The following is a 27849-nucleotide window of genomic DNA, read 5'->3' as shown; positions in this document are numbered from 1 at the left end:
CGGAACTACACGTTTCTCCTCAAGTTTTCTACTCATTGGACGTACAATGTTTCAACTATCTACTTCTTCGATGGGGTTTAACGGAGGTTGGCATCCAATGTTTTGGTGCCATCTGTCGTTATATTATCGCCATTACTTCTTGCGCCACCCCAGAATTAACCTTCTTGATAGACGCCCTGCTTAAAAAAATCCATACAGGAAACATTTAACTCCGATATATTTTTGAGGCTTAAAACACGCTTCCAATGCTCCGCACACAATTCTAAATATGACCACTTCTTCTCTCACCGACTCAACAGTCTGCTCCAACACATTCCTGGAGACTCGTGATTTCCCATGTAGCACTGGTCCAATATCCCCATCACAACTATACTTGTCTTGTGTCCCCGTCTTCTGTAACCCACTCATTCTCACTGTGGTATTATCTTCACCTGACTCACTAGGTCCAACCTGTATCCCGCCGTGTCATCCTTTCAAAGATCTAAAACTGCTCGGGTAGATTTAGTAGTCTAAACAATGTGTACACGTAAACATAATTATAGATAATGAATATCTGCGAGAGAAAGAAACACAAACACAGATTGTTCTCAAACAGCTTGCATCGTCATCGCCTGCAAGATAGTTCTTTAATTCCCGGTTAGGGCCCCAAAGTGAGGAGTTTGGCCGCGGCCGAAACCATCTTCACGTTGAGAGAAAACATAGTGGAACAACGAAAACAGGAGAAACGAAACACTTATTTTCTTTCCCATTAAAACATGTAGAACATATTAAAAAAAAAAAAAAACAGGTCACAAATCCGTTATTATGATCCACACAAATACTTTCCAGGTAGGAAACATGAGAAAACACGGCTCCGGGATGACGTTTCCTCTAGGATCCAGGATCAGCTTCCTCTCCCCTAATCCTAATTTTAACAATAGTGGGGAAATGTCAAATTGACCCAAGATCGCCGTCTTGTGACGGGGCAACTTCACCCTACAGCAGAAAAACACGGCAAACTGGTCACAGTTAATTCAATGTCTATTCCAGTGGGTTCAATGTAATTCCATTGAAATGTGGAAACAAAGTTGATTCAACCTGCGTGTGCCCAGTGGGCAGGGTGTAACTTCCCAAATACATACACGTCACACGTTCATCCCGGGCGGAAAGAGATTCGCCTGGTCCCAGACCTGTTAGCGCTTGTTTGCCAACTCAGTGGGAGTTGTCAAGACATTTTTTTTGGGGGGGGGGGGGGGGGGCAATTCCATAAAGAGATGGCATGCGCAGAAACAGACCTGGACTCATTCTAGAAAGAGATTGAGAGAAAATCCAAACATAATACTTAGAGAAAACAATAAATGGCTGCACCACATAAATAAGCGCAATAATAGTGCAGCGAGTGAGTCAAATCTAACCAATTACTCGACTTGCTTTCAATGAATGTCGAAAAAAAAAACTACATGTCAAATAGATGAGCACAACAACGTGTAGCCATGTTCTGATGATTTTGATCCAAACCTAAAGCAAACTTAGAGATACATCAATCTGACGAAATGGAGAGGGAGCTGTATTTAAGAAAACACCAAAAACCGTGGCACATTGAACTGAAATACTAGAACATTTATCGCTATGTAATAATGTACATGGTTGTAAAACAGGGTTTCGGGGGTCAATTCCATTTCAATTCAGAGAGTTAACCAAATTCCAATTCCACATTTTCCCTTATTACATTGGAATGTCAGTGTACTTCCTGAATTGCCTGGAATTGAAATGGAATTGGACCCCAAAACCCTGGTTGTAAACAGATAGATGTCCACTCTGGGCTACTGTAGTATTGGACATAAAGGCCTGGTGTTTGTTTTCCTGACCCCATGGCTTGGCCAGGTAAAACTGTAGGCCCCAGACATATTTAAATAGCTGTTTGGCGGACAGGGTCGTTCCTAACTCCCATTGTTTACTTGGGTCAGTGTTGCATCAGCGAACGGGGCCTAGTAGAAAGGGGATACTGGGGCTGCATGGGAGATGGTGAGAAATAAGGGGACATCTCCATCCACTACACTGACTTCCTTCCTTCATGATAGGTGAGAGGCCTGGATAAGCTTTCACCATATGTACCACACTTGTCAGAAAGTTCACGTTATTGAGACACAGCCTGGAGGGAGGGTCCTATATCAAGATCGACTAAATAACTCATTATACTAACTACTTTAAAAAATAAAATTACAAATAAAAAGGAATTGCAAGGCACAGTGAAATTGACAACAGGTAAAATATCAGTTACCTTAGACATCATTAAATCCAGTATGTTTTTAGTTATATGGCCGAACAACAGATTGTAATTTGGTCCGAAAGGAGAGAGACAGGTTGCAGTACATTTAACAGCAAACAGATGACATTACTTAACCTCTAGACAGTTACCAGGTCATATTTATTGACAATCCTATTTTGAGAGATTTATGGATTTCTTGACCGGAGTGTTTTGAGTTCACGCTCCAAAACAGGAGTGTTTTGAGTTAATTGATAAAATCCCGGACGCCGTTTGGAGTCAGTTACAGTTTTCAAAAAATGGAATAATGTACAAATTGCCGATCTGTACATTTAGTTATGATGATATTACCATTGTCATCATAACTAAAACTGAAATGTGTCACTTTAAAAAAACAAAACCACACTTTAGGGCGATTAAACCAAAACACGAACAAAGTATTTTACATCCATAATCAAACTCACAGAAGGTGCCATTTTAACAATTCAAAATGTTTCAGTTGTTTCATTTAAAACCAAGAGAAGTTTGGCAATACACTCAAAGTAAATAAAAAAAACCTGAACTAGAATGGAGAGAGAAGAGAGAGCGATCATGAATCCCTGACTGAAAGAAAGAGTGACCGAGCAAAATACAATGAATCTTTCTAAATACTCATATCAACTAACCAGCCAGTCCTCATCTGCCTCCATCTCCCACTGGGCCCGGGTCAAAATAGGGAATAGGGTGTTATTTTGGACAGCGTCCTTGTCAACCCGATGTCCCTTTAGGTCTCTCTTACCAGTTAAAACAGAATGACTCAATCCCTAAAACGTCAACATCTCAATCCCTAAAACGTCAACATCTCAATCCCTAAAACGTCAACATCTCAATCCCTAAAACGTCAACATCTCAATCCCTAAAACGTCAACTGTCGTTTTACACAACCTCTCCATCTGTTCCAAAAACAGACAACAATTTTTTTTAAAGCATCGCCATGGGAACAAACCCATGACCAATTGGGTCTGGTGTGTCCCATTTTTGAGAGGCTAGTACTAGACACCTCCCGAGAAAAATTTCCTATCGCTTCCCAAAAACATGACCAAAAGTATTTATCTTTGTATGTATGAAAAAATGTGTGTAATGGGACTATGTACGCTGCCTTGTGAGTAAGTGTGTTAGTGTGTATTAATATGTGTGTGTGCTACTGTCACTTTTTGAGTGGCTGGTAGACAGATGCATTGGGATCAAGAGAGGAGGGACTATTGTCCATGAACGTGGAGGAGTAGTGTGGCGTAACGGGACTGAGGCTGCTGCTGTCGTTGCTGTAGGAGATACTGGGCATCACCGCCATCACTTCAGCTATCTTCTGCTTCAGCTCTGCTATCTCCTGGTCTCTCTGGTGGGTCTGACCTGGGGGGGAGGAGGGGGGGGGGGGGGGGGTTAGATGACAGATAGCTTCTCACTTTGTGGCCATTCTCTTCATGTTGCTGACATCTCTGGATCAGGCAGCAGAGTACCCTGTTTATGGGATGGTAGATGAAACCCTGAGGTAATGCTGTTTATGGGATGGTAGATGAAACCCTGAGGTAATGCTGTTTATGGGATGGCAGATGAAACCCTGAGGTAATGTTGTTTATGGGATGGCAGATGAAACCCTGAGGTAATGTTGTTTATGTAATGGTAGATGAAACCCTGAGGTAATGCTGTTTATGGGATGGTAGATGAAACCCTGAGGTAATGTTGTTTATGTAATGGTAGATGAAACCCTGAGGTAATGTTGTTTATGTAATGGTAGATGAAACCCTGAGGTAATGCTGTTTATGGGATGGCAGATGAAACCCTGAGGTAATGCTGTTTATGGGATGGCAGATGAAACCCTGAGGTAATGCTGTTTATGGGATGGCAGATGAAACCCTGAGGTAATGCTGTTTATGGGATGGCAGATGAAACCCTGAGGTAATGTTGTTTATGTAATGGTAGATGAAACCCTGAGGTAATGCTGTTTATGGGATGGTAGATGAAACCCTGAGGTAATGCTAGTGAATCTTCTGCAATCCAGCTTTCAGAGTTTGATCCTAGAGTCTATGAACACAATGGCTCCGCTAGAAGCCGGTCGCTGTCGTACCGCGGTAGTGGGGCAGGGAAGGGAACTGTACCTTGTGCGATCTCCAGCTGTCTCTTGGCGTCCCCCAGGGCAGAGAAGAGGTCTAGTTTGATCCTGGTCTCTGCAGACAGGCTGTTCTCCAGGTGCTGGGTTTTATCCTGCATGGCCGACAGCGCAGACATCAACACCTCCATGTCCTTCTCATTCTCCTTGTACTTACGCAGCTCCTAGAGAGAGAAAGGGGAGGGAGGAGAGAAGAGGAGGGGGGATGGGAGGAGAGAGAGAAGAGGAGGGGGAGGGAGGAGAGAGAAGAGGAGGGGGGAGGGAGGGAGGAGAGAGAAGAGGAGGGGGAGGGAGGGAGAGTGAGAGAGAAGAGGAGGGGGAGGGAGGAGAGTGAGAGAGAAGAGGAGGGAGGAGAGAGAGAGAGGAGGGGGAGAGAGAGAGAAGAGGAGGAGGGAGGGAGGAGAGAGAGAGAAGAGGAGGAGGGAGGGAGAGAGAGAAGAGGGAGGAGGGAGGAGAGAGAGAAGAGGGGGAGAGAGAGGAGAGAAGAGGGGGAGGGAGGGAGAGAGAGAAGAGGGGGAGGGAGGAGAGAGGAGGAGAGGAGAGGGAGAGAGAAGGAGGAGGAGGAGAGAAGGAGGGAGGGAGGAGAGAAGGAGGGAGGGAGGAGAGAGAGAAGGAGGGAGGGAGGAGAGAGAGAAGAGGGAGGGAGGGAGGGAGGAGAGAGAAGAGGGAGGGAGGGAGGGAGGAGAGAGAGAAGAGGGAGGGAGGAGAGAGAGAAGAGTGGGGGGAGGGAGGAGAGAGAGTAGACATCAACACCTCATCATGAACATCTGAAACCACAAACTAACTCCTCATAAGGCTCAGTTGGTTGTGCATGCCACTTACAACACCAGGGTTGTGGGTTCCCTTCCCACAGGGGGACCAGTATGAAAAAGTACAAATATGTAATTCGCTCTGGCTCAGAGTAAAATAATTCAAATTGAAAAAAAAAAAACCTTCAATTTAGAGAAGGAATATAATGTTGTTTTCAGCCATGTCCCAGTAAAGGAATCAGCAGCACCTTGCTGATACATCATTTCTGAGACGGCGAGCTCACAGAAAGGATAAATATCTAAGATTGAAGGATGGACTCACCTGGCACTTCCCCTCCAGCTCTCTAATGTGCTCTTCTTCGAGTTTCACGTCGATGTTGAGTTTCTTACACTCTGTCTCCAACTCTCTGATCCGCCCACGCAGGGAGTCAGTACACTCACCCCTGACAGAGAGAAAAGAGAGTCAGTACACTCACCCCTGACAGAGATCAAGGGAGTCAGTACACTCACCCCTGACAGAGAGAAAAGAGAGTCAGTACACTCACCCCTGACAGAGATCAAGGGAGTCAGTACACTCACCCCTGACAGAGATCCAGTGAGTAATTTGAATGGACATTCATATTAACAGAAACACGAAGATGCAACGATTGTGCACTCCTTCTTACCGAATTCTGATGTGCACTTTGAACTTGTCAGAATAACTGTCCATATTTACTCTTCCTCGGCCAACAAGACGACTAACGAACAGCAAAACCACTAGCCTATGTCAACCTACTATAGTAGCAACGTTTAGCCTACCTATTCCATTGGTCAGCTTGTCAAGAAAGAAATAGCCTATTCCAAACTGACTCTGGGACAGTTGTGGGACGATAGATCCCACATTCATACAACCAGTAGACCAAGGCTGTATTAAAAAGCAATGTGTCCAATGCAACAGATAAAAACATTTAGCTTAAAATGTTGAACGATGATTATTTTCTTCACATTATAAGCGCAGCAACGCACACAAGGCAGTAGGTCATTTGCGAATGTCCGTTCCATAGCACAATTGGCGGGAAAACACTGTCGTCAAAAGGGCACAGAAGATGCGAGCGGTTTCATTGGACAGAGACGAACATATCCTATAGAAAGATGTTTGAGGGGAGACACAAAGCAAGACATGCCTCACATCATGTATTAAAACATTTCAGGTTTCAGACAACTACGTATATGTTTGCATACTGCCTCCAGCTCATTGCAAAGTGATGTGGGACGCGCTGACAGAGCCCGTCTCCCGTTGACGTTTTGGGATGCTGCGGAAGCTCGTGCCCGACGGGACAGACTTTCTACTCAACGGTTCTGTATCGGTGTATGTTGTAGGTGTATAATAAATAAGATTACGTAACAAATATACTGTACACGTGCGCCAATTTAATTCCACTAAATTATGCAAATGACCTTATAGACCGATAAGCATGACCAATCAAATGTATTTCCATCGACTGGTATTTCCACCAATGGAGAGGCTAAAAAAAGACATTATTTTACACTGGGATTGTTTCTTCATCTCCTGGTCGATTGGCCGGCACCAATTTTATTTATCGGCATTAAAAAAATTAAAAAATAAATGTATTGGACAAGAAAACTAACGTGCTAACGGAAACCGGTTAACGGAAACCGGCTAACGGAAACCGGCTAACGGAAACCGGCTAACGGAAACCCTGGTGTGAGTGTTTACCTGGAGGCTACGGCTAGTGCTACAGCCCGGGCTGCGGTGGCTTCCTCCACCTTCTTCCTCTTCCTCTCGTCAGCCAGCTGTTTCTCCGCCAGCGCCCGGGCCTCCTGCTCTGCCTTCAGCCTCTTCTCTAGCTGGGAGATGGTCTGCTTGTCCTTCTGCTTGGCCTGGTCAGCACTGTGGAGCACACACACACACACACACACACACGTCAGCACTGTGGAGCACACACACACACGTCAACACTGTGGAGCACACACACACACACGTCAACACTGTGGCGCACACACACGTCAGCACTGTGGAGCACGCACACACGCGTCAACACTGTGGAGCACGCACACACGCGTCAACACTGTGGAGCACGCACACACGCGTCAACACTGTGGAGCACGCACACACGCGTCAACACTGTGGAGCACGCACACACGCGTCAACACTGTGGAGCACGCACACACGCGTCAACACTGTGGAGCACGCACACACGCGTCAACACTGTGGAGCACGCACACACGCGTCAACACTGTGGAGCACGCACACACGCGTCAACACTGTGGAGCACACACACATACACACACACACACACACACACACGTCAGCACTGTGGAGCGCACACACACACACGTCAGCACTGTGGAGCACACAAACACACACACACAAAAAACAGCCAAAAAGTTTGTTCCCCGAGTTTCTAAGTCAGAATGAATCTACATGTTGGAATCCAGAAACACAATCCCTGATCAAAAGATCAGCTTGCATCCAAAAGAAAACATCTCTTTATGTGATCACGGTGAGTGATATTATGCTCAGGTCGATCCTCTACATCGTGCCAATACTCTGAGATCCTTGGCTTTGTCCCAGGCTTCAAGTGTGTGTTCCTACTTGTTCTGCAGCATCTCGTTGTCTTGTCGCAGCTGGCCCAGCTCTGAGCGCAGACTCCTGTCCTGGCTGGTCAGGGAGGAGAGGTGAGAACGTAAATCTGCCTCCAACTGGCGGCTCGCCTGCAGGTCTGCCTTCAGCCGCTTCACATCCTGCTCCAACCTAGAGAGAGGAGAGGAAGAGGAAGAACAAGGACAAGGGCTATGTTTAAGGTAGACTACATCGCAGTTTCACATGAATAGCTGTTTAACATAACAGCTACACACATCGTATGAAATCTGACACACACACACACACACACACACACACACACACACACACACACACACACACACACACACACACACACACACACACACACACACACACACACACACACACACACACACACACACACAGCTGTGAGAAGCCCGACTGCATCATAGTCGGCCTGAAAAGTCAAGGAGAGGGTGAAACCGGCTCGTCTATATGCATGCCGGTGCACGTTGGCTATGGGCCTGTGTGTGTGTGTGTCTTACCGCACGAGAGCGTCAGGCTTGCCCAGTTGATTATTGGGAATACAGTTCTCCACGGGATCCTTCTGATTGGCTCCTCCCTTCCCCGCAGACTTTGTCTTTTTCTCGTTCTTATTGGACACGCCAGATGACGGCGCGGTCCCATTGGTGGCGCTGTGATTCCGAGGGGAGGAGTTTGTGGCCACACCGCCTCCGCTGGCATTTTTGCAGTTCTTCCCTCCCCCTGTTCCCCCCACCTCCTCTTTGGGAGTGTGTGTGTTGCCTGTGTGTGTGATCTCTCCTCCTCCGAGGTCGTTGTTCAGTCTCTTCCCCCTCATGTTCTCCATATACTCCGTCTCCTGTAATGTGGAGTCCAGTGTGTGGAGGATACTGTTGTTGTTGATTCCTATTGTGTGTTGTTGTTGTTGTTGTTTGCCCTCCCGTTCCTTGCTGTTCCCGTCTCTCCCTTTCTCCCGGAACTCCAGTTCCGGTAAGGGAACGGAAGCGTTAACGAGGGTCTTCTTACCGGGAGTTGCCCCATTTTGGGAAACCGGCGGGGTAGGGTCCACATCTGATGACACAGCTTTAGCCGCTAGAGAGGAGGAAACGAGGTTAGGAAGAGGTCAGGTAAGATTACAACAGTGTGTGTTTGTCTATCACCTTCCAATTGTTGGCGGAACATCTGTTGCTCAGGGTAAAGTGAAGTGTGTGTATGTGTGTGTGTGTGTGTGTACTGCATGCTCCCTCTCACCCTCCTCTGCCTCTCTCTCCTGTCTCTGAAGCATCTGTTGCTCTGGGGGCAGAGCCTGCTGTAGGAGCTGCATGTAGAACTCATTCTCCTTCTGCACCTCTTTCTGTTTCCTCAGTCTCATCTTGTAGCTGACGTAGCTCTTAAAGCCAAAGCCCAGAGTCACCACCGGGTAGCCAATACTAACAGAGGGAGAGGGACGAGGGCAGAGAGGTGGAGGGTGGAGGGACGAGGGCAGAGAGGTGGAGGGTGGAGGGACGAGGGCAGAGAGGTGGAGGGTGGAGGGATGAGGGCAGAGAGGTGGAGGGACGAGGGCAGAGAGGTGGAGGGTGGAGGGACGAGGGCAGAGAGGTGGAGGGTGGAGGGACGAGGGCAGAGGGGTGGAGGGTGGAGGGACGAGGGCAGAGGGGTGGAGGGTGGAGGGACGAGGGCAGAGAGGTGGAGGGTGGAGGGACGAGGGCAGAGAGGTGGAGGGTGGAGGGACGAGGGCAGAGAGGTGGAGGGTGGAGGGACGACGAGGGCAGAGAGGTGGAGGGTGGAGGGACGAGGGCAGAGAGGTGGAGGGTGGAGGGACGAGGGCAGAGAGGTGGAGGGTGGAGGGACGAGGGCAGAGAGGTGGAGGGTGGAGGGACGAGGGCAGAGAGGTGGAGGGTGGAGGGACGAGGGCAGAGAGGTGGAGGGTGGAGGGACGAGGGCAGAGAGGTGGAGGGTGGAGGGACGAGGGTAGAGAGGTAGAGGGACAAGGGCAGAGAGGTGGAGGATGTAGGGCAGAGAGGTGGAGGGTGGAGAGGTGGAGGGACGAGGGCAGAGAGACGAGGGTAGAGAGGTGGAGGGACGAGGGCAGAGAGACGAGGGTAGAGAGGTGGAGGGACGAGGGCAGAGAGGTGGAGGATGGAGGGACGAGGGCAGAGAGACGAGGGTAGAGAGGTGGAGGGACGAGGGCAGAGAGGTAGAGGATGGACGGACGAGGGCAGAGAGACGAGGGCAGAGAGGTGGAGGGACGAGGGCAGAGAGGTGGAGGGACGAGGGCAGAGAGGTGGAGGGACGAGGGCAGAGAGGTGGAGGATGGAGGGACGAGGGCAGAGAGGTGGGGGGACGAGGGCCGAGAGGTAGAGGATGGACGGACGAGGGCAGAGAGACGAGGGCAGAGAGGTGGAGGGACGAGGGCAGAGAGGTGGAGGGACGAGGGCAGAGAGGTGGAGGGACGAGGGCAGAGAGGTGGAGGATGGAGGGACGAGGGCAGAGAGGTGGAGGATGGAGGGACGAGGGCAGAGGTGGAGGATGGAGGGACGAGGGCAGAGAGGTGGAGGGACGAGGGCAGAGAGGTGGAGGATGGAGGGACGAGGGCAGAGAGACGAGGGTAGAGCGGTGGAGGGACGAGGGCAGAGAGGTAGAGGATGGAGGGACGAGGGCAGAGGGACGAGGGTAGAGAGGTGGAGGATGGAGGGACGATGGCAGAGGGACGATGGCAGAGGGACGAGGATGGAGGGACGAGGGCAGAGAGACGAGGGCAGAGAGGTGGAGGGACGAGGGCAGAGAGGTGGAGGGACGAGGGCAGAGAGGTGGAGGGACGAGGGACGAGGGCAGAGGGACGAGGGCAGAGAGACGAGGGCAGAGAGGTAGAGGATGGAGGGACGAGGGCGGAGGGACGAGGGCAGAGAGACGAGGGCAGAGAGGTGGAGGGACGAGGGCAGAGAGGTGGAGGGACGAGGGCAGAGAGGTGGAGGGACGAGGGCAGAGAGGTGGAGGGACGAGGGCAGAGAGGTGGAGGGACGAGGGCAGAGAGGTGGAGGGACGAGGGCAGAGAGGTGGAGGGACGAGGGCAGAGAGGTGGAGGGACGAGGGCAGAGAGGTGGAGGGACGAGGGCAGAGAGGTGGAGGGACGAGGGCAGAGAGGTGGAGGGACGAGGGCAGAGAGGTGGAGGGACGAGGGCAGAGAGGTGGAGGGACGAGGGCAGAGAGGTGGAGGGACGAGGGCAGAGAGGTGGAGGGACGAGGGCAGAGAGGTGGAGGGACGAGGGCAGAGAGGTGGAGGGACGAGGGCAGAGAGGTGGAGGGACGAGGGCAGTGAGGTGGAGGGACGAGGGCAGTGAGGTGGAGGGACGAGGGCAGTGAGGTGGAGGGACGAGGGCAGAGAGGTGGAGGGACGAGGGCAGAGAGGTGGAGGGACGAGGGCAGAGAGGTGGAGGGACGAGGGCAGAGAGGTGGAGGGACGAGGGCAGAGAGGTGGAGGGACGAGGGCAGAGAGGTGGAGGGACGAGGGCAGAGAGGTGGAGGGACGAGGGCAGAGAGGTGGAGGGACGAGGGCAGAGAGGTGGAGGGACGAGGGCAGAGAGGTGGAGGGGAGGGCAGAGAGGGCAGAGAGGTGGAGGGACGAGGGCAGAGAGGTGGAGGGACGAGGGCAGAGAGGTGGAGGGACGAGGGCAGAGAGGTGGAGGGACGAGGGCAGAGAGGTGGAGGGACGAGGGCAGAGAGATGGAGGGACGAGGGCAGAGAGGTAGAGGATGGAGGGACGAGGGCAGAGAGATGGAGGGACGAGGGCAGAGAGGTAGAGGATGGAGGGACGAGGGCAGAGAGGTGGAGGGACGAGGGCAGAGAGGTGGAGGGACGAGGGCAGAGAGGTGGAGGGACGAGGGCAGAGAGGTGGAGGGACGAGGGCAGAGAGGTGGAGGGACGAGGGCAGAGAGGTGGAGGGACGAGGGCAGAGAGATGGAGGGACGAGGGCAGAGAGGTGGAGGGACGAGGGCAGAGAGGTGGAGGGACGAGGGCAGAGAGGTGGAGGGACGAGGGCAGAGAGGTGGAGGGACGAGGGCAGAGAGGTGGAGGGACGAGGGCAGAGAGATGGAGGGACGAGGGCAGAGAGGGGAAGGAGAAAATAGTTAGCACAAACTTTTGCTATGGTTGTCATAGCAAAATGAAGAAAAATAATGAAAGATTTCTACTTCGTGTTCAGCGTAGAAGAATAGTTTCCCCTTTTGTTGATACACATTGTAATTGCTTAGGCAATGGAGGTTTAACAACACACATGCCCCGCCCACCTGAGGATCTGTCTTTTTCCACCATCTATTTCCTATGTTTGAGGGATGCAAAATCCACTTATCACTTGGATTGATTACTTTCATGTTACTCCTGCTTCATACTCTTGCTTGTGCCTGATGTTTTTTCCCCATTTAATATTACGGCCGTGGAAATGTGGACTCTGGAGTGATGAATCGCGCTTCACCAGCTAGCAGTCCGACGGACGAATCTGGGCCAACTGTAAAGTTTGGTGGAGGAGGAATAATGGTCTGGGGCTGTTTTTCCATGGTTCGCGCTAGGCCCCTTAGTTCCAGTGAAGGGTAATCTTAACACTAATGCTCTTGTGGCTGAATGGAAGCAAGTCCCCGCAGCAATGTTCCAACATCTAGTGGAACATCTAGTGGAAAGCCTTCCCAGAAGAGTGGAGGTTGTTATAGCAGCAATGTTCCAACATCTAGTGGAAAGCCTTCCCAGAAGAGTGGAGGCTGTTATAGCAGCAATGTTCCAACATCTAGTGGAAAGACTTCCCAGAAGAGTGGAGGCTGTTATAGCAGCAATGTTCCAACATCTAGTGGAAAGCCTTCCCAGAAGAGTGGAGGTTGTTATAGCAGCAATGTTCCAACATCTAGTGGAAAGCCTTCCCAGAAGAGTGGAGGCTGTTATAGCAGCAATGTTCCAACATCTAGTGGAAAGCCTTCCTAGAAGAGTGGAGGCTGTTATAGCAGCAATGTTCCAACATCTAGTGGAAAGCCTTCCCAGAAGAGTGGAGGCTGTTATAGCAGCAATGTTCCAACATCTAGTGGAAAGCCTTCCCAGATGAGTGGAGGCTGTTATAGCAGCAATGTTCCAACATCTAGTGGAAAGCCTTCCCAGAAGAGTGGAGGCTGTTATAGCAGCAATGTTCCAACATCTAGTGGAAAGCCTTCCCAGAAGAGTGGAGGCTGTTATAGCAGCAATGTTCCAACATCTAGTGGAAAGCCTTCCCAGAAGAGTGGAGGCTGTTATAGCAGCAATGTTCTAACATCTAGTGGAAATCCTTCCCAGAAGAGTGGAGGCTGTTATAGCAGCAATGTTCCAACATCTAGTGGAAAGCCTTCCCAGGAGAGTGGAGGCTGTTATAACAGACTCCAGGGGGACCAACTATATATTAATGCCCATTATTTTGGAATGAAATGTTCGACGAGCAGGTGTCCAAATATATTTGGTCATATAGTGTATATTTTGTGACGTCCCCACAATGTAACCACCAAACTGTTCCCACAACCTAACAAAACAGTCGGGGAACCTTTAAAGAACAGACCAAATGTGTTCTGGGAACGTTCAGAGCGAGGCGCTATGACTTTAGCCTATTGCCTCTTTGATTTATGATTTGACGACCACAAGCGACACGCTCCACTCTCCTGGAAAGCTGGAGCATCAGCATAAATTATACCATTTCTCAATCTCTCGACTGCAGCTGCCGCGTTCGGATTTGTACGGGCCCTTCCGGACAAGTCTGTTAAAATTACACATACCCATGAAGACATCTAGTATAAACAATGCAGGTAGGGTAGACAGAGCAAGTTTAGTGGTTGAAGCCCCACCCCTTTTTGTTAATCTATTCATATATGCAAGTGCAGCGGGTGTATTTATGCAAATGAGATACATATAATTTTCTTTATTTTAAACAAATTGTATTGAGAAAAATACCCGCTACAATAAGAAAGTGTATACGAGTGCATTCTAAGGAAAATAAGTGGCAATTATCAAATGTAAAACCTGAATTTCCAAAAAATTATAATTTAAAAAATTATAATAAAAATAGATTAATAGTTAGTTTTATGTGCTATAATTAAGTCATTATCTGATAGATTATTACTAAAATAAATAAAAAGGTTTGGAGTATCTATATCCATTGTCCAATTGTTGCATTAATCAAAATTATTATTTTTTAAACCTTTTTGAGAATGTAGATGACCTTTTCTACAATGTGCTTGGTCCTGTGGTTACTGCCATAAGCTAGGGAGTAGGTCAGGTAGGGTTAGAACAACAGGTTACTGCCATAAGCTAGGGAGTAGGTCAGGTAGGGTTAGAACAACAGGTTACTGCCATAAGCTAGGGAGTAGATCAGGTAGGGTTAGAACAACAGGTTACTGCCATAAGCTAGGGAGTAGGTCAGGTAGGGTTAGAACAACAGGTTACTGCCATAAGCTAGGGAGTAGGTCAGGTAGGGTTAGAACAACAGGTTACTGCCATAAGCTAGGGAGTAGGTCCGGTAGGGTTAGAACAACAGGTTACTGCCATAAGCTAGGGAGTAGGTCCGGTAGGGTTAGAACAACAGGTTACTGCCATAAGATAGGGAGTAGGTCAGGTAGAGTTAGAACAACAGGTTACTGCCATAAGCTATGGAGTAGGTCAGGTAGAGTTAGAACAACAGGTTACTGCCATAAGCTAGGGAGTAGGTCAGGTAGGGTTAGAACAACAGGTTACTGCCATAAGCTAGGGAGTAGGTCAGGTAGAGTTAGAACAACAGGTTACTGCCATAAGCTAGGGAGTAGGTCAGGTAGGGTTAGAACAACAGGTTACTGCCATAAGCTAGGGAGTAGGTCAGGTAGGGCTAGAACAACAGGTTACTGCCATAAGCTAGGGAGTAGGTCAGGTAGGGCTAGAACAACAGGTTACTGCCATAAGCTAGGGAGTAGGTCAGGTAGGGCTAGAACAACAGGTTACTGCCATAAGCTAGGGAGTAGGTCAGGTAGGGCTAGAACAACAGGTTACTGCCATAAGCTAGGGAGTAGATCAGGTAGTGTTAGAACAACAGGTTACTGCCATAAGCTAGGGAGTAGGTCAGGTAGGGCTAGAACAACAGGTTACTGCCATAAGCTAGGGAGTAGGTCAGGTAGGGCTAGAACAACAGGTTACTGCCATAAGCTAGGGAGTAGATCAGGTAGTGTTAGAACAACAGGTTACTGCCATAAGCTAGGGAGTAGGTCAGGTAGGGCTAGAACAACAGGTTACTGCCATAAGCTAGGGAGTAGGTCAGGTAGGGCTAGAACAACAGGTTACTGCCATAAGCTAGGGAGTAGGTCAGGTAGGGCTAGAACAACAGGTTACTGCCATAAGCTAGGGAGTAGGTCAGGTAGGGCTAGAACAACAGGTTACTGCCATAAGCTAGGGAGTAGGTCAGGTAGTGTTAGAACAACAGGTTACTGCCATAAGCTAGGGAGTAGGTCAGGTAGTGTTAGAACAACAGGTTACTGCCATAAGCTAGGGAGTAGGTCAGGTAGTGTTAGAACAACAGGTTATTGCCATAAGCTAGGGAGTAGGTCAGGTAGGGTTAGAACAATAGGTGACAAGGTTACTGCCATAAGCTAGGGAGTAGGTCAGGTAGGGCTAGAACAACAGGTTACTGCCATAAGCTAGGGAGTAGGTCAGGTAGTGCTAGAACAACAGGTTACTGCCATAAGCTAGGGAGTAGGTCAGGTAGGGCTAGAACAACAGGTTACTGCCATAAGCTAGGGAGTAGGTCAGGTAGGGCTAGAACAACAGGTTACTGCCATAAGCTAGGGAGTAGGTCAGGTAGGGCTAGAACAACAGGTTACTGCCATAAGCTAGGGAGTAGGTCAGGTAGGGCTAGAACAACAGGTTACTGCCATAAGCTAGGGAGTAGGTCCGGTAGGGTTAGAACAACAGGTTACTGCCATAAGCTAGGGAGTAGGTCAGGTAGGGTTAGAACAACAGGTGACAAGGTTACTGCCATAAGCTAGGGAGTAGGTCCGGTAGGGTTAGAACAACAGGTTACTGCCATAAGCTAGGGAGTAGGTCAGGTAGGGTTAGAACAACAGGTGACAAGGTTACTGCCATAAGCTAGGGAGTAGGTCAGGTAGGGCTAGAACAACAGGTTACTGCCATAAGCTAGGGAGTAGGTCAGGTAGGGCTAGAACAACAGGTTACTACCATAAGCTAGGGAGTAGGTCAGGTAGGGTTAGAACAACAGGTTACTGCCATAAGCTAGGGAGTAGGTCAGGTAGGGCTAGAACAACAGGTTACTACCATAAGCTAGGGAGTAGGTCAGGTAGGGCTAGAACAACAGGTTACTGCCATAAGCTAGGGAGTAGGTCAGGTAGGGCTAGAACAACAGGTTACTACCATAAGCTAGGGAGTAGGTCAGGTAGGGTTAGAACAACAGGTTACTGCCATAAGCTAGGGAGTAGGTCAGGTAGGGCTAGAACAACAGGTTACTACCATAAGCTAGGGAGTAGGTCAGGTAGGGTTAGAACAACAGGTGACAGGTTACCAGTGAGCTGCGAAGGGCCGACACAGGTCCACATGGAAGTTCTTCAGGTCCTTGAAGCGGATGGCAGCTTCCATGTAAACAAACAGTATCCATAGCGATACGGTGGGCAGGCACACTCCTCTCTCTGTGCAAGGGGGGGGAGGGGCCAAGATGGGAGACAGGCTTACACTATCACACTGAGTTTACACAGACAGACCAATTCTGATCTTTTGTCCAATTATTGGCAAGATCTGATTTGTCAAAAGACCAATTAGCGGCTAAAAGATCAAAACTGAGGCTGCCTGTGTAAACACGGACAAAGAAATATCATTTATTTTGTACATGCATATTTGACTACATAAAATGTACATACACATTTGATAACTGTGTATACATACACATATTAAAATCACATGACACCCAGGATTAAGCCAATGCATTGTGGGAAAGATAAATCTAATTATGGGACAGAGTGTGCTGATGTTAACTGACCTGTGTGCCAGACATACTGGACCCAGACGTAGGTGCTGGCAGCGAAGAACAGCCATTGGACAGGGATAAAGAGGAGGCAGATGATGTCAGACGTAAACGCCACACACACAAAGAACACTGAGAACGCCTGAGAGAGAGAGAGAGAGAGAGAGAGAGAGAGAGAGAGAGAGAGAGAGAGAGAGAGAGAGAGAGAGAGAGAGACAGAGACAGAGACAGAGACAGAGACAGAGACAGAGACAGAGACAGAGACAGAGACAGAGACAGAGACAGAGACAGAGAGAGAGAGAGAGAGAGAGAGAGAGAGAGAGAGAGAGAGAAATGTGGTCAGTATGCAATAATATACAATCGTGCAGCCATCTTTCACGTCAAAATCTCACGAGTAAGCTCTCTCACACACACACTTACCAGCCCCTGGTATCTGAAGGAGTCGTAGACACTGCGTATGAAGAGCCAGAAGGGCCACAGGTACTCAAACCTGAACTCCAACACAAAGTCTGCCAGCAGCACCAGCACCCACACCACCAGAAACTTCAGGTACAGGAAGGTACTGAGAGAGGGAGAGAGGGGGAGGGGGAGAGAGGGGAAGATAGGAGGGTGGAGAGAGGGGAAGATAGAGAGTGAGAAAGAGAGAGGGGAAGATAGAGAGTGAGAAAGAGAGAGGGGAAGATAGGAGGGTGGAGAGAGGGGAAGATAGGAGGGAGGAGAGAGGGGAAGATAGGAGGGTGGAGAGAGGGGAAGATAGGAGGGTGGAGAGAGGGGAAGGGGAAGATAGAGGAGGGTGGAGAGAGGGGAAGATAGAGGAGGGTGGAGAGAGGGGAAGATAGAGGAGGGTGGAGAGAGGGGAAGATAGAGGAGGGTGGAGAGAGGGGAAGATAGAGGAGGGTGGAGAGAGGGGAAGATAGAGGAGGGTGGAGAGAGGGGAAGATAGAGGAGGGTGGAGAGAGGGGAAGATAGGAGGGTGGAGAGAGGGGAAGATAGGAGGGTGGAGAGAGGGGAAGATAGAGTGAGAAAGAGAGAGGGGAAGATAGAGAGTGAGAAAGAGAGAGGGGAAGATAGAGAGTGAGAAAGAGAGAGGGGAAGATAGAGAGTGAGAAAGAGAGAGGGGAAGATAGAGAGTGAGAAAGAGAGAGGGGAAGATAGAGAGTGAGAAAGAGAGAGGGGAAGATAGGAGGGTGAAGATAGAGAGTGAGAAAGAGAGAGGGGAAGATAGAGTGAGAAAGAGAGAGGGGAAGATAGAGAGTGAGAAAGAGAGAGGGTGGAGAGAGGGAAAGAGAAAGAGATAAGAATGGGACAGAGAAACATTGTGAGATTTCTTGAAGCACTGTCAACCGGAGAGCGAGGAAGCCAAAACAAAGAGAAGAAAAGTAGCTCTGGTCCAAGCTGTTAATGTGTGTTCCTCCACTAACTCATAAGAGAACACGTGTCACTACCACCCTGGAACCAAAGCTAGACAAAAATTGGCAGTGATATATGATCAGTACCACAGTCATTCAGTGTTTATAGCTGGAACATCATTCTCTTTATTTCAGTCACGCTTAGAGGTCACCTGCAACCACAAGACCACACGTTTTCCCAATGTTTTAAAGAGAGGCATGTACCACTGAATTTGATCTGTAATGAATCCTGACGTATCCCCCCACATAGTTGATATACATTCATTGTTGGGCACTTGTTCTGCTTTCAGTCCCATCATACTTCTCTGGTCCAAAGCTTTACTCTTTGTTCATACCGTACATTCAAGGCCAGAAATCCACAGTGCCAGACAGTGCCGTGGGACTATCAGAAGACTGAAGAGAACAAGAACACTAAAACCTGTGTTCATGTCAGGGCTTTTCTCATTGCGGTGTTATCAATGGAGGCTCTGCTACTGACAAAGCACTGAAATGTCAAAAGTATAAGAAGAACCGTCAAGCTTCGGATCGCTAGGAATTACAGGGCGTACAATATAAAATGTCCTCATGTTTGGGTTAGATGACCAGCTCGTTCTAAAGCAGACACCAATTCACCGTGCAATCGTATAAATATGTATGCAATTTCAGCACATTTTCCAATGGCTTTTGAATTGTCGTCAATGTGAACGCGGTCAGTGCTGTTTACATTTAGGAACAAATCCATTGAACTGTCAGAATTCGCTACCGAGTTAACTAGCAGCCGCTGTTGTTACTACTACATAAGTAACACTACACGTTAGTTAACTTAGGCCTTAAGTTCAGAAACAAAATCTATTAGACATTCGAAGACGAATAGTAAACGCGAAAGCAGGGGGTCATCTGACACTATACACGACAGCTGAGTGTCTTGTCTGCTATATCTCAGCCGCCATTATTGTACGATCATGCCCCCTAACTAGAGCCCCCTTTCTTTCCGTCGGTACCTGCTATATATACCCTCGGTGATTCGGTTCCGTTTTAACGGGCGTCGGAGCTTGCTGCAGTCCGCATTGCGCCGCTTCATCCTCCCTCCTGTGGATTTGGCTCTGATATCAATGCGGTAATTATTACGAAAATGTCACACGAACGATCTGATATGGACATTTCTTTAAATATCCACCATTGCTGTTATTTTCTGGACGTGAAACAAAAGCAAGAAATAAAAACACTGTATCGTGGGCCCTCCCTCTTTCCGTCAAACGCCACGACGCACGCCAACGTGACTACGTCATTGATACGTCTACGTAGAAAAAACATGGCTGCCTCTTGTATGGACTAAATCTTTCTCGAATTTATACTTTGACGGTATGAGTGATTTTGATTACATTTAAATTTGCGCTGTGATAACTGTAGTGCATTATAAAAAAATAAAGCTGTCATCTCTGATATATATATATATTGTTGATAAAGTTTTAACAAATGCTCTAGCAATGCTGCTTCCTCGGCCATGCTTGAAAATATGCTAACTTTCATTAGCTAACTAGCCCTGTTAGCAGTTGATGGGAAATTAGCCACCGTAATGTAGCTGGTATTAATTACACCATTGCATTTACATTTACTCATACTGTATGTGGTTACATACTAGCTAATGTTGTGGCTCTACCTCGGCAGAGGAACGGCTCAACTCCGTTCTCTTTTATATCCACTGGTTGCAGGATTTTCTAGCAACAACACTTGAATCACCATTTTATTCATGTAAAGGTGTCAATTCTGAAAGCGTTTACCTGAAATTCATACTTGCAATAAAAACTTATCGAATACAAAACCATCTCATTTGTGTTGCGCAACTCAGCACGAATTTGCATGTGCCAATTGAGTCTCATCTGACGTAGTAAGTAGGTATCACGGAACCCAAACCGGCTGCGCGCGTCAAACTCTAACATTCGTTTAGTCTTGGACCCTATAGATTATTCAGATGCAATTGACTCAGATGCGGTTGTCTTATTTTTAGACTTCTGTAAAGCCTTTGACACAATTGAACATTAATTTCTCTTTCGGTCTCTTAAACTTTTGGGATTTGGTGAAAATTGTATCTAAGTAATTCGCATATTTGACAAAGATATAAATAGTTCTGTATTACTAAACCGTAATACTTCCAAAGATTCAGTATCAACAAGTGTACGACAGGGATGGCCAATTTCACAATTTTTATTCATTTTGGTTGTGGAACTTCTATCTCTAGATATTCTGACTGATGCAAATTTGTATGGCTTAACCATTTTTAACAAAGAAATCAAAATGTCCCAACTGGCTGCTGATACTACTCTTTTTTTTAAAGAGACAAAGACCAGGTCGCCCTTAATGCTCTAACTGCATTTTCTATTGCATCAGGATTAATGTTGAATGTTTCCAAATGTGAAATCTTATGTTTATTTGACTTTAATGATAAAGAAATATAAAATATTCCTGTAAAGGACTGTGTTAAATATTTAGGAATACATCTGTCAAAAAAAACACTTAGTCAGACATTTAAATTTCTCCTAAAATTAAGAAAACCAAAAATATATTAAATAATTGGCTTACAAAGAGATCTTTCTATACTTGGGACTTCTGTCCAAGGCAGAGGGACTGTCCCGTTGTGTGTACCCCGCATTATCGTTGTGTGTAAATCCTGCTACTTGTAAAGAGATCAACAAGACCTACTTATTTTCCACCATAATTTGCAAATAAATTCATTAAAAATCCTACAATGTGATTTTCTGGATTTTTTTTCTCTCATTTTGTCTGTCATAGTCGAAGTGTACCTATGATGAAAATTACAGGCCTCATCTTTTTAAGTGGGAGAACTTGCACCAATGGTAGCTGACTAAATACTTTTTTTGCCCCACTGTGTGTGTATATATCTATAAATCTTTCAGTTTATATATATCTATAAATATAGACCATCTTACTTGAGAAATCTTGTAATAAATAATAAGACATTCTTTATTCACAAAACCAACTTACAACGAGAGCAAAGTTTTTCTGGAACATGCTTATTCCTGACATTGTCTGGAAAAATGCCCGGTTAAGGCCTTACAAATACTGTATACCAAATAAAGTTAAGGAAGTGCACTTTAAAATTTTACATAAGATATATCCATGTAATTCTATGATATCCTTATTTGTGGCGATTGATATCTGCGTTTTCTGTGAAAAAGTTGAGAATCTGTCTCACTTGTTCTGTCAATTTATGTCCGAATTTTGGGAAAACCTTGCAAAATACTTATTTACCATTATGACCTATGTTTTTGACACAAAATATAGATTACTATTGCAATGATAACAAGACCACTGAAATTATTGTGATTTTTTTTTTTTATTATTGTTGCCAAATACTTTATACACAAACAAATTCCAAAATTCTATACCAAAATTACATTTTTTAAAAATTGAATTGAACTTTTATTAAAACATTAACCCTTGTGAACAATAATAATAACATTTTTCTAAATCATTACAATTGCAGTAAAATTGTTTTTCAATTTTTTAAAATATTTGTTTCAGTATTTTCTCATTAATACCTGCGTTCTGTTTTGTATGATGTAAGAATGTAAATCGTTGACCTGAATAAAAAAAAAAAATCTAAAACATTTTTTTAAACGGCTGCGCGTGTGCACTATCGTGCATAAATGTATTTTGTCCCCCTACACCTAAAGCGATCACGACACGCAGGTTAAAATATCAAAACAAACTCTGAACCAATGATATTCATTTGTGGACAGGTCGAAAAGCATTAAAACATGTATGGCTAGTTAGCTTGCACTTGCTAGCTAATTTGTCCTATTTAGCTAGCTTGCTGTTGCTAGCTAATTTGTCCTGGGATATAAACATGGAGTTGTTATTTTACCTGAAATGCACAAGGTCCTCTACTCTGACAATTAATCCACACATAAAACGGCCAACTGAATCGTTTCTAGTCAGCTCTCCTCCTTCCAGGTTTTTTCATCTTTTGAACTTATATGGTGATTGCCATCTACACTTTCATAGTATTACCACTACGACCTGCAAAACATTTCATCTTTCAATCACCCACGTGGGTATAACCAATGAGGAGATGGCACGTGGGTACCTGCTTCTATAAACCAATGAGGAGATGGCATGTGGGTACCTGTCTATAAACCAATGAGATGGGAGAGGCAGGACTTGCAGCGCAATCTGCATCAGAAATATAACTGACTTCTATTTTAGCCCTTGGCATCGCAAACGCTCATTGGTGGCCATGAGCAGTGTGGTTGCAATAATTGAATAACATGGATTTCTAAGTGTATTTTGCAATACTCACGCGTGAGACATGTCCGGTCTGGTCAGAATGTAAGAAATATCAGCCAAAGACAAACGAGGAAAACGTAGATGGGTGTATTCAATAAAAGTTTTTCTAAAAGTTTTCAGAATTTCAAAATTTCAGCGCCCGCGGAAGGATAGCAGTTGTACTGGACAAATGTAGGTTTAGGTCTGCTGAGTGGCGCAGTGCAAGAGGCACCACTACAGTCCCAGGTTCGATTCCAGGCTGTATCACATCCGGCCGTGATTGGGAGTCCCATAGGGCGGCGCATAATTGGTCCAGCGTTGGCCGGGGTAGGCCGTCATTGTAAATAAGAATTTGTTCTTAACCTTCTTGCCTAGTTAAATCATGTAAAAAATAGATATATATATTAAAAAGGTAACTGTTTTCAGTATCAACTGATGGTGACTCAGTGTTGTTGTTTGAGAATCCCAAGGCGAGTTGTCAAACCTCAACTCCCCCTTCGATATAAGACAATGGAGTTGACCGTTCCTCAGCTAGATCTAGCCATGCCATTCACAGGTATCACCCAAAGACTGAAAGAGATGGGGGGGGATATGTATTTAAGCTATCCCTTTCTGTGCACTCACTCTTCTGCCCATTACTGTATCATCCACAGATGTCATCAACCGACACACAGCAAGTGAAAATGGCCGACATTCTGAAGACCGAGGCGGTCCCTGAGGATCCAAATAAACAGAAAATGGCCGAACTCCCCAAAAATGACAATAAGCCCGTGCTTCTGACAAAAGACAGGAAAACAGCGGCTCAGAAGAAGAAAAAGAAGAAGCCAGAGATTCCGAGGAGGAAGAAGAAGAAGCCAGATGATCCCGGTAAGCCAGTTCCATTAAACCTGAACGACGAGGTGGTGAGGATGAGGAAGGAGGTGAAAAGGGTGAGGGCGCTGGTCATCAGGAAGTTGACTAGACAGATGGCAGATCTGAAGAAGAAGAAGGGGAAGGAGGAAGATCTGGAGAGGAACCGGAGGAGGGTAGGCAGACTGCTGGAAGAAATCCATGCGATGAAGACACTCAAACCTGATCCGGTGGGTGCTTCTTCCCCAATTACATCTCACCTACGTTATTATTATTATTATGGCTTCCTTATTTGGAATACTGTGTAGTATAATTCCCAAGATATTGGCTATGTGCTGCTACACATTCTAGTGAGTGACTTCCTTTCATGCAATGTCCTCAAACTTTTTTTTACATTTTTTTATTTCAACTTTATTTAACCAGGTAGGCTAGTTGAGAACACCTTTATTTTATTTGGAATAACCAGGTAGGTATAATTAGTTGAGAACACCTTTTATTTAACCAGGTAGGCTAGTTGAGAACACCTTTATTTAACCAGGTAGGCTGAGAACACCTTTATTTAACCAGGTGAGCTTTATTTAACCAGGTGCTAGTTGAGAACACTTTATTTAACCAGGTAGGCTAGTTGAGAACACCTTTATTTAACCAGGTAGGCTAGTTGAGAACACCTTTATTTTTCAGTTGAGAACAATTTAACCCTGAGAAACTTTATTTTAGGCTTTGAGAACACCTTTTTTAACCAGGTATTTGAGAACACCTTTATTTAACCAGGTAGGCTAGTTGAGAACACCTTTATTTAACCAGGTAGGCTAGTTGAGAACACCTTTATTTAACCAGGTAGGCTAGTTGAGAACACCTTTATTTAACCAGGTAGGCTAGTTGAGAACACCTTTATTTAACCAGGTAGGAACACCTTTATTTAGTTGAGAACACCTTTATTTAACCAGGTAGGCTAGTTGAGAACAAGTTCTCATTTACAATTGCGACCTGGTCAAGATTAAGCAAAGCAGTGTGACACAGACAACAACAGAGTTACACATGTATAAATAAACAATAAACAAGCCAATAACACAATAAACAAGTCAATGACACAGTAGGAAGAAAGTCTATATACAGTGTGAGCAACAGGCATGAGGAGGTGGGCAATAAATAGGCCATAGGAGAGAATAGTTACAATTTAGCAGATTAACACTGGAGTGATAAATGAGCAGATGATGATGTGCAAGTAGAGATACTGGTGAGTAAAGTATATGTCCTGATAACTATTAATTTAATTTCCATGACTTCCGAATTGACTGACCTCCATGTCTTAAAGTAATGATGGACCATCGTTTGTCTTTGCTTATTTGAGCTGTTCTTGCCATAATATGGACTTGGTCTTTCACCAAAGAGGGCTATCTTCTGTATACCACCCCTACCTTGTCACAACACAACTGATTGGCTCAAACGCATTAAGAAGGAAAGGAATTCCACAAATGAAAATTTTAAGAAGGCACACCTGTTAATTGAAATGCATTCCAGGTGACTACCTCATGAAGCCGGGTTGAGAGAATGTCAAGAGTGTGCAAAGCTTTCATCAAGGCAAAGTCTGGCTACTTTGAACAAATAATAAATAAATAAAAATATATTTTGATTTAACAGTTTTTTTGATAACTACTTGTTTCTGTGTTATTTCATAGTTTTGATGTTTTCACTATTATTCTACAATGTAGAAAATAGTTTAAAAAAATAAACTTTGAATGGGTAGGTGTGTCCAAACATTTGACTGGTACTGAACATTTGTTTTACTTGCTTGGAAGTTGAATACTGCGGTGAATATTCAGGTGTAGTGCATGTATTCACGTCAGTCCCAAAACCATTGCAAATTAACTTACAGTCCCAAAACCAGACCATACTAATTGTTGATTATTATTTCTAGGTGACCAAGGCGGCCCTTCATAAGAACCTGAGTTTTGAGTTTGTCTGTAAGAACCCAAAGGCCACCATTTCTGACCGAGCTGTAGCCCGTATCGCCACTCACCCTCAGTTCAGCAAGAAGATAGACACCATTAAAGCCGCCATTAAAGCCTTCAAGGATGAGAGGATGTCAGTAGAGAAAGGAGACCAGAAGGAAACGGTTAGAAAGCAGCCTTTAAAAGTGGTCGAGGTGATCGAGCAGCCGAGGGACAGTGATGGAGGAGGAGGAGGAGGGGTGGAAGGTGAAGAGGGAGATGAAGAAGAGATGGATGAGGAGGAAGATGGAACACCCGCGGATGAGGAGGAAGATGGAACACCCGCGGAGAGTCTAACGGTTGACGAACCAGCTGTTCTTGAAAAGCAACCTGTTGATAAGACTGTCAGGGTTACAGAAGAAGACGACGTTTCCACGATAGAGAATAAAGAATCGGCCATAGAGAATACAGTAGCTGACCCTCAGCCCACGGAGATGTCAGAGGCCGTTAAGACTCTGTTGGACTCATCCACTCCATTCACAATAGAGGCCCCACAAGTAGTACCTACCAAGAACATAGTTACCATGAAAAATACACCACAGAAGCAAGTAGTCCAGAAACTCACAAAGGACACTCCAGCCACTCAGAAGACTCAAGACCCCAAACCCCAGAAAGTCACTAAACTTCAGAATAAAGATGTTAAAAACAAGCAGGACGATGAAGAGGATTCTGATGATGATCACGAGGAAGAGGAGAGCGACTTGGAGTCTTCGGACGACGAGAAGGAGTATTTTGACGACAGCACGGAAGAGCGTTTCCATAAGCAGTCCTCCCAGTCGGATGAAAGCGACAACGATGATTTCTTCCTGGGGAAAGTCAACAAGTTCAAAAAGAAGAGTGATGCGACTACAGCGCCACCAGTTGGAGGGGAGGGGAAGAGCAGCGAACTGGGGAAAAACCCACTGCTGGAACCACTGGAGAGCTTAAAGCCACACCAGACTGAACTGGATGAGCTAGAGGCCAGACTGAACTCCAAGGGGAAGTCTATCTTCTGCTCCAGTCTGTCTGGTTCCAGAGGTGGTAGAGGCAGGGGTAGAGGTGCAGGCAGGGGTATGGGCCGAGGAGGGGGTAGGGGAGGGGACTTCAAGAACCGTGGAAGAGGGGGAAATGATGGCCCGTCTCGGGGTCCTGGGTCACATGATGGGGGTTCTGGAAGGGGAAGGGGGGAGACGGGAGGCAACGGGAAGGCAGAGGCTTCTCCTCCACCCCTTCATCTCAGCCACCACAACAGGCCCTGCACCCGTCATGGGAGGCCAGTAAGAAGAGGAAGGAGCAGCAGACCGCAGTAGTGGCCTTCCAGGGAAAGAAGATCAAATTTGATGATTGAGCTAAGGCCGGCGATATGGTCAAAATGTATCACAATATTTTTGATGTTATTTGAGGGTATTTTATGTTTTTAAATAATAAAAGTTATCCATTCTGCTTTATGAGTTGTCCGTGACCCTAGAGTGGAAACACATACCTTCTAATATAATTTCAATTAGGCTTTCTCCATTCTGATTGGTTTATACTGTTCAATCAAGTTTTAAACAAAAGTTGATCTGACCAAATCTAGGCCTTATTCTTAAACAAATATTCCAATTGTGATTTTGACTTGCGATTTAGATTTTTTTTTAAATACTTGGGTGAACAGTTGGAACCATGAAAATAGAATGATTATACTTATTATAGAGTTAGAATGTACCAACTGGGCACAGACGTCAATTCAACGTCTATTCCGCATTGGTAAAAGTTCATTTTAATTGAAATAACATGGAAACAATGTTGATTCAACCTGTGTAAGCCCAGTGGGTAATAGGGGCACCTTTAATTCAGTGTTTAACATAACAACGAATGAAGAGGGCAGGGAGGTGTTCATGGAATTGAGAATTTGAATATAGCTTACCAATAGGATCTCTATGGGAGGGCAAATTTTGGTGGGGAACCAAAGTGTTGGTGGGGAACCAAAGTGTTGGTGAGTGTTTCCCAGAGGAATGGGTTCTTGTAATCTTTGGCTACGTTTAAAATGTCCTCTAGTGATTTCTGAACTCTTGCTGTTGAAATGCAATATCCTAAGCAGAAATACAATAATGTACACACATCAAAGGTTAAAAAATATTATTTTTTTTTCAGCAAAAGTGTTTTTTAAGACAACTGTAAACTTCAAGGAGTTGGTTTGAGGGGAAGCGGGGATGTCATTGGTCTCCCCCTTTGCTTGAGAAACAATGAAGGCGCAATAGAAAACAAGCCCCCCCCACACACACACACACACACTTGTACCTTTTGTTAATTTAACCAGGTGTTAAATGAGGTTAAATGAGGTGAAAAGGAGACTGGAGTGCCACTAAATGTTTTATCTTACTTCACGTCGCTAACACTCACGCTTTGCCCATTCCTCTCTGATTTAGAAGATACTGTTGCACAAACATGCTGATTTAGGCCCACACAGTTACATAAAGGTTCAATTAAAAATGGAGGCCTACACCAGCGATGGCATCAACCTGTATTAGCTAGCTATGTTTGTTAGCTAGATTACTTGTTGATTATTACAGCACTGTCGGAACTAGAAGCACAAGCATTTCGCTACACTCGCATTAACATCTGCTAACCATGTGTATGTGACAAATAAA

General features: G+C 46.1%; 2 protein-coding genes across 3 annotated transcripts; one reads left to right on the top strand and one right to left on the bottom strand.

The window, feature by feature from the left end:
- Positions 1-581: 581 nt before the first annotated feature.
- On the bottom strand, positions 582-19383 carry maco1a (macoilin 1a). 2 transcript variants are annotated; one of them, XM_046325520.1, is made up of 11 exons: positions 19115-19383; positions 17146-17287; positions 16741-16867; positions 16270-16393; positions 8979-9157; positions 8252-8819; positions 7737-7895; positions 6858-7031; positions 5463-5583; positions 4381-4555; positions 582-3634 (listed from the first exon to the last, which is right to left on the bottom strand). In XM_046325520.1, the coding sequence occupies exons 1-11, from the start codon at positions 19192-19194 to the stop codon at positions 3432-3434; spliced, it is 2052 nt and encodes a 683-aa protein (XP_046181476.1). In that variant the 5' UTR covers positions 19195-19383; the 3' UTR covers positions 582-3431. The 2 variants fall into 2 exon arrangements, with proteins under 2 accessions (XP_046181476.1, XP_046181477.1); XM_046325521.1 differs by lacking the exon at positions 19115-19383 and adding an exon at positions 18381-19095.
- Positions 19221-26662, top strand: srfbp1 (serum response factor binding protein 1). Its single transcript, XM_046325522.1, is given in 4 exon segments — positions 19221-19475; positions 23054-23479; positions 25168-26460; positions 26463-26662. Coding segments are annotated over 3 exon segments (1794 nt in total). The 5' UTR covers positions 19221-19475; positions 23054-23083; the 3' UTR covers positions 26568-26662.
- The last annotated feature ends 1187 nt before the right edge of the window (positions 26663-27849 follow it).

The sequence above is a fragment of the Oncorhynchus gorbuscha genome, linkage group LG24, assembly GCF_021184085.1.
Source record: "Oncorhynchus gorbuscha isolate QuinsamMale2020 ecotype Even-year linkage group LG24, OgorEven_v1.0, whole genome shotgun sequence".
NCBI lineage: Eukaryota > Metazoa > Chordata > Actinopteri > Salmoniformes > Salmonidae > Oncorhynchus > Oncorhynchus gorbuscha.
The sequence above is the reverse complement of the archived record's forward strand: the minus strand, read 5'-3'. Positions and strand labels throughout refer to the sequence as shown.